The sequence below is a fragment of the Oncorhynchus kisutch genome, linkage group LG18 (assembly GCF_002021735.2).
Source record: "Oncorhynchus kisutch isolate 150728-3 linkage group LG18, Okis_V2, whole genome shotgun sequence".
Classification (NCBI taxonomy): domain Eukaryota; kingdom Metazoa; phylum Chordata; class Actinopteri; order Salmoniformes; family Salmonidae; genus Oncorhynchus; species Oncorhynchus kisutch.
Genome location: NC_034191.2, coordinates 37,322,292 through 37,340,520, shown reverse-complemented (window position 1 = coordinate 37,340,520; position 18,229 = coordinate 37,322,292). Strand labels below are relative to the sequence as shown.

Here is an 18,229-nt window from a genome sequence, read left to right as displayed (position 1 = left end):
AATCTGTCATTCTGCCCTTGAGCGAGGCAATTAACTCGAATTGCTCCAGGGTTGCTGTCAATAATGGCTGATCCCTGGCTGTGACCCCACTCTCCGAGGGTGTCTCAGGGGGAGTGGCATATTCAAAAAAACACATTTCCATTTCACACCTGTACATATAGTGAAACAGGACTATATAAGCACCCCCTAATTATTATATGATATAGGTCTAAGTGTTTAGCCTGCATGCAGAGCCTGCTTGTTTTTTTATTATACTGTAGCCCAGGGTCTCCCGAACTCCGTCCTCGGGACTCGAAGGGTTGCACGTTTTGTTTTTTTCCCTAACACTACACAGCTGATTCCAATAACCAACTCATCAGCAAGCTTTGCTCATTTGAATTAGCTGTGTAGTGTTAGGGTAAAAACCAAAACGTCCCGAGGCCTGAATTTGGGAAACGCTATAGTAGCCTGTCTTTCATGGCTTAACAGAATCCCATGGACTTGCGCAATATCAGAACAACCGTGTCATGTGGTAAAGCCATCTAGTTGAGAGCGAGTCATCGTTGAACATTGAACTTTCACTTCCACATAAAGCATAGGCTTCATTTCCCCAGACACTAGCCATAATTACAGTACTTGCTAGGTTGTTGGATTTTGGGAAGTTCCAGCTTTTTTCTTTCATTTACACACAGTTTTTTGTTGACACAATTTGACAGGCCAATTCTCAGTTCCTTTCACAGCAGGGTTTGTTCTTATCATCCTGTTCGTATCATAATTTTCCCACCATAGGCACTGCTATGAGCTGTCTGCAATGGTCATGGTTAAGTTCAACCTTAAAATAGCGTAGGCTGTGTAATATGAATTGGCATCCTATTTTCCCCATGTACCCTGCTCAAATGTAGTGCAATTATGGTACTGCATAGGGATTAGGGTGTAATTTTGGATGTGACCTAGTCTAATACAGGCCTTTTTATGTTCTATGAGCTCAAGTCTGTTATCATGATTTGTATATTGAGCTACCCTCTTGGCCAGGTCTCCCTTAAAGAGGTCATCTGGGGCCTCCCTGGTGCCGCAGCGGTCTAAGGCTCTGCATCACAGTGCTAGTGGCGTCACTACAGAACCACGTTCGATCCCACGCTGTGTCGCAGCCGGCCGCAACCGGGATACCCATGAGGCGGCGCGCAATTGACCCAGCGCCGTCCGGGTTAGGGGAGGGTTTGGCCGGCCGGGGGTATCCTTGTCCCGTTGCACTCTAGCGACTCCTTGTGGCGGGCCGGGCGCACGCTGACTTCGGTTGCCAGCTGTACAGTGTTTCCTCCGACACATTGGTGCGGCTGACTTCCGGGTTAAGTGAGCAGTGTGTCAAGAAGCAGTGCGTCTTGGCAGGTTCATGTTTCGGAGGACGCACAGCTCTCGACATTTGCCTCCCCCGAGTCCTTACGGGAGTTGCAGCGATGAAACAAGACTGTAACTACCAATTGGGTACCATGAAAAAAGGGGGGGAAAGTATGACAAAAACATTTTTTATATATATATATATATATATATATATATATATATATATATATATATATATATATATATATATATATATATATATACACTGCTCAAAAAAATAAAGGGAACACTTAAACAACACAATGTAACTCCAAGTCAATCACACTTCTGTGAAATCAAACTGTCCTGATTGACAACAAATTTCACATGCTGTTGTGCAAATGGAATAGACAACAGGTGGAAATTATAGGCAATTAGCAAGACACCCCCAATAAAGGAGTGGTTCTGCAGGTGGTGACCACAGACCACTTCTCAGTTCCTATGCTTCCTGGCTGATGTTTTGGTCACTTTTGAATGCTGGCGGTGCTTTCACTCTAGTGGTAGCATGAGACGGAGTCTACAACCCACACAAGTAGCTCAGGTAGTGCAGCTCATCCAGGATGGAACATCAATGCGAGCTGTGTCTGTCAGCGTAGTCTCCAGAGCATGGAGGCGCTACCAGGAGACATGCCAGCTACCAGGAGAAGTGGAGGAGGGCAACAACCCAGCAGCAGGACCGCTACCTCCGCCTTTGTGCAAGGAGGAGCAGGAGGAGCACTACCAGAGCCCTGCAAAATGACCTCCAGCAGGCCACAAATGTGCATGTGTCTGCTCAAACGGTCAGAAACAGACTCCATGAGGGTGGTATGAGGGCCCGACGTCCGCAGGTGGGGGTTGTGCTTACAGCCCAACACCGTGCAGGACGTTTGGCATTTGCCAGAGAACACCAAGATTGGCAAATTCGCCACTGTAGCCCTGTGCTCTTCACAGATGAAAGCAGGTTCACACTGAGCACATGTGACAGACGTGACAGTCTGGAGACGCCGTGGAGAATGTTCTGCTGCCTGCAATATCCTCCAGCATGACCGGTTTGGCGGTGGGTCAGTCATGGTGTGGGGTGGGGTGGCATTGTCATGGTGTGAGGTAGCCTGACTGCCATTAGGTACCGAGATGAGATTCTCAGACCCCTTGTGAGACCATATGCTGGTGCGGTTGGCCCTGCATATGCTAGACCTCATGTGGCTGGAGTGTGTCAGCAGTTCCTGCAAGAGGAAGGCATTGATGCTATGGACTGGCCCGCACATCTGGGACATCATGTCTCGCTCCCATCCACCACGTTGCACCACAGACTGTCGAGGAGTTGGCGGATGCTTTTAGTCCAGGTCTGGGAGGAGATCCCTCAGGAGACCATCCGCCACCTCATCAGGAGCATGCCCAGGCATTGTAGGCATTGTAGGCATTGTAGGGAGGTCATACATGCACGTGGAGGCCACACACACTACTGAGCCTCATTTTGACTTGTTTTAAGGACATTACATCAAAGTTGGATCAGCCTGTAGTGTGGTTTTCCACTTTAATTTAAGACCTCCATGGGTTGATAAATTTGATCATTTTTTGTGTGATTCTGTTGTCAGCACTATGTAAAGAAAAAAGTATTTAATAAGAATATTTCATTCATTCAGATCTAGGATGTGTTATTTTAGTGTTCCCTTTATTTTTTTGAGCAGTGTATATAGAAAATGGTCTTCTGGCCTCAATGGGACTTCCTGGATGAATAGAAATGAGTGGAGAAGTGCTATCTCTTTGCCCCCATCCCTGCTACAGGTATCAGAGGAAGTACCCCTATGCCCATGTGGGCCGAACGCTGTGCCAGCCCCCCACCCGCTCCCTCACCGAGACCCAGTACTTCTTTGTGGACGTGTCCACCCTGTCCAGCTTGGGCACCCACTACCAGCTGAGGATCAGCCGCGTGGACAGCTTCACCCTCCAGTGAGTCATCTTCATCCGGGATCATTACCTTCCTGCTAGCTAGCCGAGCGGATGCATGATACCTGATATCTGGTTGTAGAACTACATGCCTTACACAGCCTCCCACAACAGTACATAGTCAATACTCTGAGTCATCATAGTTTATATCACTATTATGCTACTGTGCAGAGCTGGTCTAATTTGCATTAAACACTGCCTTCTTGCCTACACACGATCGTGACGGCCTATTTCTACAGCAAGCCAAGACACAACAGCATCACTCATAGAGTAGAGATGGCGTGCTGTACAGTATGTGTGACCTGACTGGCTAATGTTATTGTTGAGTGTTTATTGTCTTCATTACAGTACAGACAAGAAGTTCAGCTTCACTGCTTCACCATCACAACCCCAGGTGAGAAACATAGCCACTCACACTCAAATACACGTGGATACATACGCACACAGCATATTTCCCATAAAACCCTTATACTGTGGCCATGAGAGGTGTGTGTGTGGGGGGGGTTGTCTAAGTCTAAAGGCCAGGGCCAAGAAGGTGATTGAGATTAAAGAAGGGATGTGTGTGCGTGATTTGTTGAGGTGTTGCGTAACAACTGTCGAGACAGAGATGGAAGGAAATGTATATTGTTACATCACACATTTTCCGTGTACACATGTTTTGCATTTTGTATTCTATAGATTTGTCTTTCAAAACTGTAGATCTATCAACATAGTAGAATAGTATTGTTAGGAAGTATGCATTACATAAAAAAAATATATTATAATAATAATCTGAATTATGACTTGTTCTGATAAATATGTGATCCTTTTTTAATAATTATAACTCCCGATTTTTCTCTCTTAGTACTTCAAATATGTGTTCCCTGACGGAGTGGACACGGTTATCGTCAAGGTCAACTCCGAGATGACCTTCCCGTGCTCTGTCATGTCCATCCAGGACATCCAGGTAAACTAACTTGACCAAACCTGTTCATTAGGCACTGGAGGTGGGACCAAGTCACTATTATTCCAGTCACAAGCAAGTCTTAAGTCACAAGTCGAGTCCAAAGTCTAATGGGTCAAGTCCAAGTCATGCATTCTAAGAGCGTGTCGAGTCAGAAGTTTTCAAGTAAATAAAAAAATAAAAAATCTGTACATGCAATGACTTTCTCAACTAGAAATCTTTTATTTATTTATCGAGGCTCCAGGACAGCCCTTTTCATTATGTTGTCTGGAACATACCTTTTATGTCATTGTAAAATAGGGACCTTGTGGCAGTCGTAAAGGCATGACATCAGCAGAAGCCAAGGCAGGTTGACGTGCTCAGAGTGTAGATTTATTTACAGGTCTTGGTGATTCAATGGTGAAAGCACCATATCATACCAAATATACACCTGCAATAGCCCAAAAGAAATAGCCTCAGGTTAAGCCTGATACAATCTGAACAGACACGGGTAGAGGGCAAGACTGTACAGCCTCCCCTTGAGAAACCAAATAGAATCTGTTTAACAGGAGCAGGTAGACCTGCATAAATAATATAAGCTCGGACCCCAGGACCATACAATTACCCAATTGGCAATTATATCCAATAAACTGATTCTACAATTTAAAGGCAATTTCCACATCCATTGGTACATTCCTCTTAATCAGACATAATGATATTTCAACACCATGCATCCATGGATCAATCCTTTTACCTTATTCTACGTTCTCCAAAGCCTAGAGCGCAGCCCACGTAGCCTATTTCTATATGCACTGAGGCGCACGCACTGCTATTACACACAACCAGAATGACAGAGACTAATGGTGCTTTCAAGACAACTGGGAACTCAGGAAAAATACGAGGTCAAATCATGACATCAGTGATCTTCAGGTCTGAAAGTCGGAGCTCTAGAATCCCGAGATGGAATTCTGAGTTGGATGACTGTTCAAAACGATTCCAAATTCCAAATGCAAGCTTCATGAGTAAATGATCAATTTCAAGCAATTGTTACATACCAAAAGACCAGTAGGCCTATGCTAGTCATTGTTAGCCCATTGCTGATGAGCTTGCAAAGTTAACAGTTAATATTCTTGATAACCAAACTATTTTTGGAGCTGCATATGTATTATGGCAATCCTCTTCCTACATTTGAAGGTTTACGCTGCACCCGATCCTATAGCTTGTACAGCAAATCAACAATCTGCTTGCTCGCTCACCCGACCTGTGTTGATTGACAGTTTGCTGTTCCAATCAGAGTGCTGAGTGTGCATTTCACTAGCCAATCTGTTGCAGGTTTTTTTGCATGGTCGGTGCTGCGGGTAATGCCTTTGGCTGCGTGTGGAATAATCCACGTAGACTCTGTGCCACAAAATGCGTGATGGGCAAAACATTACAAAACCTGGCCATATAAATTAAAGTAATCAGTCTCAAGTCAAAGTTGAGTCCTGAGTGTTGAGGCTCCAAGTCAAGTTTCAAGTTGTTTTATTTTATATCGTGTGACTCGAGTCCACAACTCGGAAGTAACTGAACTGAAACAGGGAGGGACTGTTGAGAAACGCAAAATAAACACTTGTTTTAGTTTTCTGTTGCAAAACGTTTTGCTATGGTGTACCCTAATGAATACGGACATGACTGTGGTCCCTCAGCCTATTGTCTCCAATGGCTAGCCTCCGATATACCACACAAGGGCAGTGTTGAGTTCTTTCTGAGCAACCCAGCAACCCCTAGACAGCTGTGAATGAACTTGTGAAATGCACTGGTTTTACCCTAAAGCAGTTTAAAGCTGTGAAAGATAGGCGTTACTAAAACGCAATGTAAAGCTTTGTCAGGTGTGTTATCAGCTCACACGGGGGGGGGGTCTCTGAAATGTAGGCCAATATAGAAATCTGCATTCCACACACTTGATGGGGTCTGTTGCCGTGGCAACCACATTAGCCCTGGCTGCACCTACCTGTTCTTCGCTCAGGCAGACACACACACACATACAGACACACTTGTTCCTCTCTGATTGCTAAATTCTGTGTTCTACCTTATCATCAGTGCCCAGTGTATGACTTGGATAACAACGTGGCCTTCATTGGAATGTATCAAACCATGACCAAGACAGCTGCCATCACTGTCCAGGTAAAATACACACACACACTGGAGACATCAGGTAATTGATCAATAAATACATTTTTACAGCTCACTTGCCACAATGGAAAACCATTTCATCAACTCTCTCTCTCTCTCTCTTCTCTCTCTCTTTTTCTCTCCTCTCTCGCTATTCTTCCTCTCTCTTTCTCTCTCTCTTTCTCTCTCTTTCTCTCTTTCTCTCTTTCTCTCTCCTCTCTTTTTCTCTCCTCTCTCGCTATTCTTTCTCTCTTGCTCTCTCTCTTTCTCTCGCTCTCTTTCTCTCTTCCATTTCTTCTCTTCTCTCTCTCGCTCTCTCTCGCTTTCTTTCTCTCGCTCTCTCTCTCTTGTTCCCCCTCTCCCCTTTTCTTATCTCGTGGCCCCCAGAGGAAGGACTTCCCTAGTAACAGTTTCTATGTGGTGGTGGTGGTGAAGACGGAGGACGAGGCATGTGGGGGTCCCCTGCGCTTCTACCCCCTCCGTCCAGATGAGCTCATCGATGCCGGCAACCGCAGTAAAACGCTGGACGTGGTCGTCTCGCCCGCTATCAGCTGTGAGTCACTCAGCCAGGCAGGCCAAAGGACTTCAGCTCCATCAAACAGTACATCAATGTAGCAGAGAGAAATGTTACTGTCTGACTCTCTCTCTTTCTATTAGTCTCTGTTTCTCTCTAACATCTCTCTCATTTGCTCTTCCTCTCACTCTCTCTCTCCCTCTCTCCTTCCACGCTCTACCCTGTCCCCCCCCCCTCTCTCTATACCCCTCTCTCTGTCTCAGCGGATGTGTACGTGATGGGCATGCTATTCTGCCTGGGCATCTTCCTCTCCTTCTACCTGCTCACCTTCCTGGTGGCCTGTGTGGAGAACAAGAGGTCTGTCGATCGCCCCACTGTCGTATACAGTAAGTACATCATTTCATACACGGTCATATAGAGGCTTTGGAACTCAAGTGTCTCTCTCTGGGTTTTTTCTCTGGTCAGGATGCACAGGAGGAGGGAGGGGCTTCTGAACCCAACGGACATGTCGCCCGCGGAGACAGGTATCCCAGCAACCCACTACAACGGCACACTCCGTTGTACTTCCTTGTCAGAGGGGTGTACAGGGAAGAGGGGAGAGAACCATCTCTGTAACTCTGTTTTTAAGATTGAAAAATGAGTTGTAGAAGGAATGCGTACCATTTAATAGTTGCCCCATCAGATGAAGGATTTTCTGGTCTATTTCTCTTTAAGTTGTATATTTGAATTGGTCCATTTTTCTTTCTCCCCATGCTAAACTTTGGCTCAGCCTCTCTACTGGGTAAGAATGTTGGAGCAGTGGTATATTCCCTGTGACTGAGCCTCTCCCACAGTTTCACACTACTCATTACCCGTCCTGCATGCTAGAAAAATGGTTACACCCATCTCACAGTCATTATCACCTGTATGATGTCATCCAGTGGAGGGATGACGGCTTATCATCTGGGTGGATGAGGAATCATCATCCTCATGCATGTCTAAACACTTGCCCATGGTCATGCTTTGGATGAAAGGATGGTTACGGTGGTTTGGTTCCAATGGGAGTCTGACTGAAAAGGACTTCTGTTTTCAATAGTCACTCTTCATCTCCCATTGGACTCGCACCTTAGGACACCCTTGCATTAACCCTTGCCTCACTTTTCAACCTCTGAACCCACAGGGCATGGTGTGTCCTCTCTGACTAACCATTCATCTAGATGCTGTGGTAGAGTGTAGACTACTAACTCCATGTGTTTGGTGTGCGTTTATGTGACATGATCTCTACCTGTTCCCACAGGAAAGCCAGGTGTGAATCCAGTCTCCCCCTATGAATACGGCTCCTTTGGTGAGTGAGTGTGTGTGTGTGTGTGCTCATTTACTTTACAAGTGTGACGATATTTGAAACGTTTTGAGTGAAATGTTGTCAATCAATGTAGCTAACGGAGGATGACCAGGCTTTCACTGTTCTAGGTCTGTTGTGTGTCTCATTGCTTTGTTTCACATGAGTCTCCTCGTGAATGTGCACTCCTTCACTACTTCCCACCAATCTAAAAGCATTGGACTGGGGGAGTCACGGACTAGCTGCACTTTTCACCATATTTCTTTTATCAGTCATTTCCTTTCAAATCCGTGAAGGGAAGTGAGCAAGCGCACACTTTGGGAGGAAGGAAGGATCATTGGGACACAGCCTTAGTGAATACTTACACCACTTCAAGCACGCTTTTAATGCTGTTTCTCTCTGCTGTTGTTTCTACAGTGGACAACGCCAGCACTTTGAGCTCAGAGGCCATCACAGACAGCATAGCATCAGATGCCAACTATGGATACATGGGTATGGAGGAGGATGACTAAATACAGATGTATACACACACACACATACTGTACACACCCCGATGTGCAAATACACACAATGGGTCAACATGGCACAAAATCTGTCTTCATGTTATGTTGCACAGCATTTCACCACCAAACTGGCCCTTGATTGGAGGGCTGCGGAGTGCTCTTGTTTCTTATTGGTTTATCTGTGTTTGTTTATCAGGACAGGAGACTTTGAAACGCAGACCATTCCTAACTGCCATCCACCACGTAGCCGTCCGCATTGGTGACCCTCACTGCCTTAATCAGCCAGCCAATCGCATCCCTTCTCTGTATAAATCAGCCCCATGTCAATCACTTCAGAATGTGTTCAAGATCTATATACCTTTTGATGTAATTTAATGCTCTGATGACCACAGATGGAGACCTCAACCAAAACAATCACATATGGTCAACGATCATGTTGGACTGTATGCAGAGATAATGATGGAATGTTGAGGATGATTTCAATTGTACATTTTGTAATTATCACGAATGCGTCATTGGCCAAAATCACCATGTGTCATCTATTGAATACGTCCCAAGTCATTTTTTTGAGCCGTAACACCAATAAACTATCAAATTGAGAAATATAGCCCTGAGTCACTGACAAACTTACTGTTTCCTCTCTCTGTCTCTCTCTCTCCGTCTCTCAGAGCGTTCGTTGGAGAGCGTAGCGGGTCGTAGTCGACAGGAGTCTCTGAGCTCTATAGAGGAGGATGACTATGACACGTTGGCCGACATCGACTCGGACAAGAACATCGTCCGCACAAAGGTCTGACACATCCCTCCTCCATTCCCCCTCTACCTCTCCTACATTCCTCATCCATCCTCCATTCCCCCTCTACCTCTCCTACATTCCTCATCCCTCCTCCATTCCCCCTCTACCTCTCCTACATTCCTCATCCCTCCTCCATTCCCCCTCTACCTCTCCTACATTCCTCATCCCTCCTCCATTCCCCCTCTACCTCTCCTACATGCCTCATCCCTCCTCCATTCCCCCTCTACCTCTCCTACATCCCTCATCCCTCCTCCATTCCCCCTCTACCTCTCCTACATGCCTCATCCCTCCTCCATTACCCCTCTACCTCTCCTACATGCCTCATCCCTCCTCCATTCCCCCTCTACCTCTCCTACATGCCTCATCCCTCCTCCATTCCCCCTCTACCTCTCCTACATTCCTCATACCTCCTCCATTCCCCCTCTACCTCTCCCTCATCCCTCCTCCATTCCCCCTCTACCTCTCCTACATTCCTCATCCCTCCTCCATTCCCCCTCTACCTCCTACATTCCTCATCCCTCCTCCATTCCCCCTCTACCTCTCCTACATTCCTCATACCTCCTCCATTCCCCCTCTACCTCTCCTCCATTCCTCATCCCTCCTCCATTCCCCCTCTACCTCTCCTACATCCCTCATCCCTCCTCCATTCCCCCTCTACCTCTCCTACATCCCTCCTCCATTCCCCCTCTACCTCTCCTACATCCCTCATCCCTCCTCCATTCCCCCTCTACCTCTCCTACATCCCTCCTCCATTCCCCCTCTACCGCTCCTACATCCCTCCTCCATTCCCCCTCTACCTCTCCTACATCCCTCCTCCATTCCCCCTCTACCTCTCCTACATCCCTCCTCCATTCCCCCTCTACCTCTCCTACATCCCTCCTCCATTCCCCCTCTACCTCTCCTACATCCCTCCTCCATTCCCCCTCTACCTCTCCTACATCCCTCCTCCATTCCCCCTCTACCTCTCCTACATTATACTCATCTTCTGTTGTTTTTGTTTACCTTTTCCCTCCCAATGAAACTCATGTGGTCGCTTGTCCTTTTGCAGAAGTACCTGTGTGTGTCGGACCTCGCTCGCAAAGACAAGAGGGTTCTGAGTAAAAAGTACCAGATCTACTTCTGGTGAGTGGGGCGGAGAGTTTGCTCAAAATCTGTACATCAATGCTGGGGTTATGACCCTACGGCATCCTCCAGTCTGTCAGTACTCTAGTCAAATGCATGATAACAATTAGCTAGTGATCAGTTGCCTCTTTGGATAGGAGAGTAGCTTTGTTTTGTATCAGTGGGATTAGCAATTGTACAACTGTCAGTGCCATGGCAGTTAATGTCAGTGTTGCTCTCCTCAGGAATATTGCCACTATTGGTGTGTTCTACGCCCTCCCTGTCATCCAGCTGGTCATCACTTATCAAACGGTACTGTATGCTGCCCTCACTCACACTCCAACTGCAGATTTACCACATTATTGCAGAGTTATAGCTACATTATTACAGAATTATAACGTGTGCATTTGTAAAGGAATTGCCTTCGAGTGAGTAGATATGACTGTAGAATCCACACGTGGTGGGTGGGTGGCTAGTGTGTTGATGTTGACATGTCCCTGTCACCTCCAGGTTGTCAACGTGACAGGAAATCAGGACATCTGCTACTACAACTTCCTGTGTGCACACCCCCTGGGGAATCTGAGGTGTGTGTGTGTGCGTGTGTGTCATAAGGGAAGAAGGCATATGGCTGTACGTGTAATGTATGACTTGTATCATTCATGACATCCATTCTCTACCCTCTGGTGTGCAGTGCCTTCAACAACATACTGAGTAACCTTGGTTACGTGATGCTGGGTCTCCTCTTCCTGCTCATCGTGCTGCAGAGAGACGTCATCCACAGCAGAGCGCTGGACCGCAACGACCTCAACGCACTGGTGAGAGATCAAACTGAGATGATGCTCTTGTATATTTTGGGGGGTATTTGTAATTTTTTATTGACAGCTGTAGATTAGAGTATGTGACAGGTAGAAATCTGACGGGGGTACAGTACAGAGTGTGAGAGTGGTGAAACTGGGGGATCGAACTGCTGCTTCTAGGGACAGTATGTGTTCCAGGGGTGGCAACCCAAACCTCTATACAGGTAGGGTATTATAGCAGTGTGATCAACAATTAGAACATGATATGAACACGCTGATATTTCCATGTATGGAATTCATATCACCACCCATGGTGTTGACAGGATGGTTTTGTCCAGAGGAGATTTCCTACACACTATGGAACGTTCCATATCAGTAACCAGGTTTCCAACTTTTTATGTGCGTCAAGTACGTGTCACATAGAACATTTGACGACATGCCTGATGGAAACTTGTCAGTAAAATTTGCAAATTTGTCAGTAAACTTTCCAAATGGCGACTGAACTAAATACGCTAGACAAGGTGGGTTTTGTGTAGGTTAAATTAATTATGTGAGAAATTGCGGTGGAAAAGCCTTTTATGCGCAAATGTTGCTAATCATCATATCGAGTCATGCAGTGATATGTTGTGATTAGGGAAAGCATGGGGTTTATTAGGCTACAGATGAAAGAAGTTGTGAATTTCACCGGGTGGTGAAAGTGAACGGTGATTTAGCTTGAGGCTCCTTTCCAATATATGTCTTATTCTGGTGACATGACGATCGATGCTTGGCTGCCATTTGACAAGTAAAAATTCTCGCTCTTTTGTCCATAAAATCTCATGTCGATTTTACCCGCACTGTATCTGCAAGCTGTTGGCTGGAGCGCTCGTGCCAAGACCATAATGGGCACATTCCCTCTATAACACAACATTTTTAGTGACAAAACCATCAGTTGAGTTGAAAATGTGATGGAAACCCATTTGAACTTGTATTTTTTATTCTGTACATTGGAATTTAAACGCGTATGTACTCCCAGGGTGATTTAATCAGACGCACAATAACGACACCGTTTCCATCTGCGTTGGATCTTCGCCAGGTCATACACCACTGTGAAACACCGCTACTTAAATAACCTCTAGAGAAATGAACATTGGATGGTCATATGTTTCTCTTTTTCTCTACAACATCACACAGCCTTTTTTTTTATCCACAAGTCCCTTTGATGGAAACAGATGTCTGGTGGCAAAATGTGCATATTGTTTGTTTGTTTGTTTGTTTTTATGCTGATTTTAGAATGTTTGCATGAAAATCTGTCGCCAATTGGATGGAAAGCCAGCTAGTGACAATGATATACTGTAATTCTGAGCCTCTTGTCTCTCCCTCCCTCCCTGTATGCAGGAGTGTGGCATCCCTAAGCACTTTGGGCTGTTCTACGCCATGGGCACAGCTCTGATGATGGAGGGGCTGCTGAGTGCCTGCTACCACGTCTGCCCCAACTACACCAACTTCCAGTTCGGTGAGACTAATGTTACGGTTGGATTATTGGGAGATCCGGAAGATGCTGTAACACAAATCCCTAATAGATGGCTTTCTCAATCAGCCGAAGTCCCAGATCGGTTCATTCTGTCTTGCCCAACTACATTGCTGTGACTCCAAGACAACACAAACAGATCTGGGACTCGGGCTACTTCACAGTAACTGTACTGGAAGGTATTCTGTACTGGAAGGTATTCTGTACTGTAGGAAACGTCATTAATGTCTCCCTTTCCTCCTCTGTCTCCCTGTCGGTCAGACACCTCCTTCATGTATATGATCGCTGGGCTGTGCGTGTTAAAGCTGTACCAGAAGAGACACCCAGATATCAATGCCAGCGCTTACACTGCCTACGCCTGTCTGGCTGCTGTCATCTTCTTCTCTGTGCTAGGAGTGGTGAGTGACTAGGGGCGCGGACACACAGACAGGCAGACTGACAGACAAAACACTACAAACACCCAACTATACATTCATGTACATACTACCTCAATTAGCCCGACTAACCGGTGCCCCCCCCGCACATTGGCTACCTGGGATATCTGCATTGTGTCCCGCCTTCCACCACCCGCCAACCCCTCTTTTACACTACTGCTACTCTCTGTTTATCATATATGCATAGGCACTTTAACCATACCTGCATGTACATACTGCCTCAATCAGCCCGACTAACTGGTGCCTGTATATAGCCTCGCTACTGTATATAGCCTCGATACTGTATATAGCCTCGCTACTGTATATAGCCCCTCTACTGTATATAGCCTCGCTACTGTATATAGCCTCGCTACTGTATATAGCCCCGCTACTGTATATAGCCCCTCTACTGTATATAGCCTCGCTACTGTATATAGCCTCGCTACTGTATATAGCCTCTCTACTGTATATAGCCCCTCTACTGTATATAGCCCCTCTACTGTATATAGCCCCTCTACTGTATATAGCCTCGCTACTGTATATAGCCTCTCTACTGTATATAGCCTCGCTACTGTATATAGCCTCTCTACTGTATATAGCCTCTCTACTGTATATAGCCCCTCTACTGTATATAGCCCCTCTACTGTATATAGCCTCGCTACTGTATATAGCCTCGCTACTGTATATAGCCTCGCTACTGTATATAGCCTCTCTACTGTATATAGCTTCTCTACTGTATATAGCCCCTCTACTGTATATAGCCCCTCTACTGTATATAGCCCCTCTACTGTATATAGCCCCTCTACTGTATATAGCCCCTCTACTGTATGTAGCCCCTCTACTGTATATAGCCTCGCTACTGTATATAGCCCCTCTACTGTATATAGCCCCTCTACTGTATATAGCCCCTCTATTGTATATAGCCCCTCTACTGTATATAGCCCCTCTACTGTATATAGCCCCTCTACTGTATATAGCCCCTCTACTGTATATAGCCCCTCTACTGTATATAGCCCCTCTACTGTATATAGCCCCTCTACTGTATATAGCCTCTCTACTGTATATAGCCCCTCTACTGTATATAGCCCCTCTACTGTATATAGCCTCTCTACTGTATATAGCCTCGCTACTGTATATAGCCTCTCTACTGTATATAGCCCCTCTACTGTATATAGCCTCTCTACTGTATATAGCCCCTCTACTGTATATAGCCCCTCTACTGTATATAGCCTCCCTACTGTATATAGCCCCTCTACTGTATATAGCCCCTCTACTGTATATAGCCTCTCTACTGTATATAGCCTCTCTACTGTATATAGCCTCCCTACTGTATATAGCCTCTCTACTGTATATAGCCCCTCTACTGTATATAGCCCCTCTACTGTATATAGCCCCTCTACTGTATATAGCCCCTCTACTGTATATAGCCCCTCTACTGTATATAGCCTCTCTACTGTATATAGCCTCTCTACTGTATATAGCCTCTCTACTGTATATAGCCTCTCTACTGTATATAGCCTCCCTACTGTATATAGCCTCTCTACTGTATATAGCCCCTCTACTGTATATAGCCTCGCTACTGTATATAGCCCCTCTACTGTATATAGCCCCTCTACTGTATATAGCCCCTCTACTGTATATAGCCTCTCTACTGTATATAGCCCCTCTACTGTATATAGCCCCTCTACTGTATATAGCCCCTCTACTGTATATAGCCCCTCTACTGTATATAGCCCCTCTACTGTATATAGCCCCTCTACTGTATATAGCCCCTCTACTGTATATAGCCCCTCTACTGTATATAGCCCCTCTACTGTATATAGCCCCGCTACTGTATATAGCCCCGCTACTGTATATAGCCCCTCTACTGTATATAGCCTCTCTACTGTATATAGCCCCTCTACTGTATATAGCCCCTCTACTGTATATAGCCCCTCTACTGTATATAGCCCCTCTACTGTATATAGCCCCGCTACTGTATATAGCCCCGCTACTGTATATAGCCCCGCTACTGTATATAGCCCCTCTACTGTATGTAGCCCCTCTACTGTATGTAGCCCCTCTACTGTATGTAGCCCCTCTACTGTATATAGCCCCTCTACTGTATATAGCCCCTCTACTGTATATAGCCCCTCTACTGTATATAGCCCCTCTACTGTATATAGCCTCCCTACTGTATATAGCCCCTCTACTGTATATAGCCTCTCTACTGTATATAGCCTCCCTACTGTATATAGCCCCTCTACTGTATATAGCCCCTCTACTGTATATAGCCCCTCTACTGTATATAGCCCCTCTACTGTATATAGCCCCTCTACTGTATATAGCCCCTCTACTGTATATAGCCCCTCTACTGTATATAGCCCCTCTACTGTATATAGCCTCTCTACTGTATATAGCCCCTCTACTGTATATAGCCCCTCTACTGTATATAGCCCCTCTACTGTATATAGCCCCTCTACTGTATATAGCCCCTCTACTGTATATAGCCCCTCTACTGTATATAGCCCCTCTACTGTATATAGCCCCGCTACTGTATATAGCCCCTCTACTGTATATAGCCCCTCTACTGTATATAGCCCCTCTACTGTATGTAGCCCCTCTACTGTATGTAGCCCCGCTACTGTATATAGCCCCGCTACTGTATATAGCCCCTCTACTGTATATAGCCCCTCTACTGTATATAGCCCCTCTACTGTATATAGCCTCCCTACTGTATATAGCCTCTCTACTGTATATAGCCCCTCTACTGTATATAGCCTCCCTACTGTATATAGCCCCTCTACTGTATATAGCCCCTCTACTGTATATAGCCTCTCTACTGTATATAGCCCCTCTACTGTATATAGCCTCCCTACTGTATATAGCCCCTCTACTGTATATAGCCCCTCTACTGTATATAGCCTCGCTACTGTATATAGCCCCTCTACTGTATATAGCCCCTCTACTGTATATAGCCCCTCTACTGTATATAGCCCCTCTACTGTATATAGCCTCTCTACTGTATATAGCCTCTCTACTGTAATATAGCCCCTCTACTGTATATAGCCCCTCTACTGTATATAGCCCCTCTACTGTATATAGCCCCTCTACTGTATATAGCCCCGCTACTGTATATAGCCTCGCTACTCTATATAGCCTCGCTACTGTATATAGCCCCTCTACTGTATATAGCCCCTCTACTGTATATAGCCCCTCTACTGTATATAGCCCCTCTACTGTATATAGCCCCTCTACTGTATATAGCCCCTCTACTGTATATAGCCCCTCTACTGTATATAGCCCCTCTACTGTATATAGCCCCTCTACTGTATATAGCCTCTCTACTGTATATAGCCTCCCTACTGTATATAGCCTCTCTACTGTATATAGCCTCTCTAGTGTATATAGCCTCCCTACTGTATATAGCCTCTCTACTGTATATAGCCCCTCTACTGTATATAGCCTCGCTACTGTATATAGCCCCTCTACTGTATATAGCCCCTCTACTGTATATAGCCCCTCTACTGTATATAGCCCCTCTACTGTATATAGCCCCTCTACTGTATATAGCCCCTCTACTGTATATAGCCCCTCTACTGTATATAGCCCCTCTACTGTATATAGCCCCTCTACTGTATATAGCCCCTCTACTGTATATAGCCTCTCTACTGTTGTTTTTCACTGTTTTTTATTTCTTTACTTATCTATTGTTCACCTAATACCTTTTTTTTAACTTAAAAATTGCACTGTTGGTCAGAGCCTGTAAGTAAGCATTTCACTGTAAGGTCTACTACACCTGTTGTATTCGGCATTTCACTGTAAGGTCTACTACACCTGTTGTATTCGGCATTTCACTGTAAGGTCTACTACACCTGTTGTATTCGGCATTTCACTGTAAGGTCTACTACACCTGTTGTATTCGGCATTTCACTGTAAGGTCTACTACACCTGTTGTATTCGGCATTTCACTGTAAGGTCTACTACACCTGTTGTATTCGGCATTTCACTGTAAGGTCTACTACACCTGTTGTATTCGGCATTTCACTGTAAGGTCTACTACACCTGTTGTATTCGGCATTTCACTGTAAGGTCTACTACACCTGTTGTATTCGGCATTTCACTGTAAGGTCTACTACACCTGTTGTATTCGGCATTTCACTGTAAGGTCTACTACACCTGTTGTATTCGGCATTTCACTGTAAGGTCTACTACACCTGTTGTATTCGGCATTTCACTGTAAGGTCTACTACACCTGTTGTATTCGGCATTTCACTGTAAGGTCTACTACACCTGTTGTATTCGGCATTTCACTGTAAGGTCTACTACACCTGTTGTATTCGGCATTTCACTGTAAGGTCTACTACACCTGTTGTATTCGGCATTTCACTGTAAGGTCTACTACACCTGTTGTATTCGGCATTTCACTGTAAGGTCTACTACACCTGTTGTATTCGGCATTTCACTGTAAGGTCTACTACACCTGTTGTATTCGGCATTTCACTGTAAGGTCTACTACACCTGTTGTATTCGGCATTTCACTGTAAGGTCTACTACACCTGTTGTATTCGGCATTTCACTGTAAGGTCTACTACACCTGTTGTATTCGGCATTTCACTGTAAGGTCTACTACACCTGTTGTATTCGGCATTTCACTGTAAGGTCTACTACACCTGTTGTATTCGGCATTTCACTGTAAGGTCTACTACACCTGTTGTATTCGGCATTTCACTGTAAGGTCTACTACACCTGTTGTATTCGGCATTTCACTGTAAGGTCTACTACACCTGTTGTATTCGGCATTTCACTGTAAGGTCTACTACACCTGTTGTATTCGGCACACGTGACAAATAAACTTTGATTTGAACTGTAGACTCTGACATACAGAACCTATAGAATCATCATTCAGCAAGTGTCAAATTCCTGACGTATCCTGATGATGGAGG

The 18,229-nt window shown here is 45.4% G+C and overlaps 1 protein-coding gene across 6 annotated transcripts in view; it reads left to right on the top strand.

Annotated features, from left to right (window-relative positions):
* Window positions 1–18,229, top strand: part of sidt2 (SID1 transmembrane family, member 2) — a 29,504-nt gene that overhangs the window by 5,527 nt on the left and 5,748 nt on the right. The window contains exons 3-20 of one of the 6 annotated variants that reach the window (XM_020507801.2): window positions 3,121–3,285; window positions 3,631–3,676; window positions 4,127–4,228; window positions 6,284–6,367; window positions 6,743–6,908; window positions 7,133–7,226; window positions 7,335–7,393; window positions 7,639–7,650; window positions 8,146–8,193; window positions 8,605–8,679; window positions 8,887–8,949; window positions 9,359–9,477; window positions 10,532–10,605; window positions 10,830–10,896; window positions 11,095–11,168; window positions 11,276–11,399; window positions 12,759–12,876; window positions 13,153–13,289. In XM_020507801.2, coding sequence (XP_020363390.2) covers window positions 3,121–3,285; window positions 3,631–3,676; window positions 4,127–4,228; window positions 6,284–6,367; window positions 6,743–6,908; window positions 7,133–7,226; window positions 7,335–7,393; window positions 7,639–7,650; window positions 8,146–8,193; window positions 8,605–8,679; window positions 8,887–8,949; window positions 9,359–9,477; window positions 10,532–10,605; window positions 10,830–10,896; window positions 11,095–11,168; window positions 11,276–11,399; window positions 12,759–12,876; window positions 13,153–13,289 — 1,627 coding nt within the window. Of the gene's footprint in view, window positions 1–3,120; window positions 3,286–3,630; window positions 3,677–4,126; window positions 4,229–6,283; window positions 6,368–6,742; window positions 6,909–7,132; window positions 7,256–7,334; window positions 7,394–7,638; window positions 7,651–8,145; window positions 8,194–8,604; window positions 8,680–8,886; window positions 8,950–9,358; window positions 9,478–10,531; window positions 10,606–10,829; window positions 10,897–11,094; window positions 11,169–11,275; window positions 11,400–12,758; window positions 12,877–13,152; window positions 13,290–18,229 lie in introns of all 6 variants that reach the window. The other 5 variants (XM_031795976.1, XM_031795978.1, XM_031795980.1 and 2 more) reach the window with 5 other exon arrangements.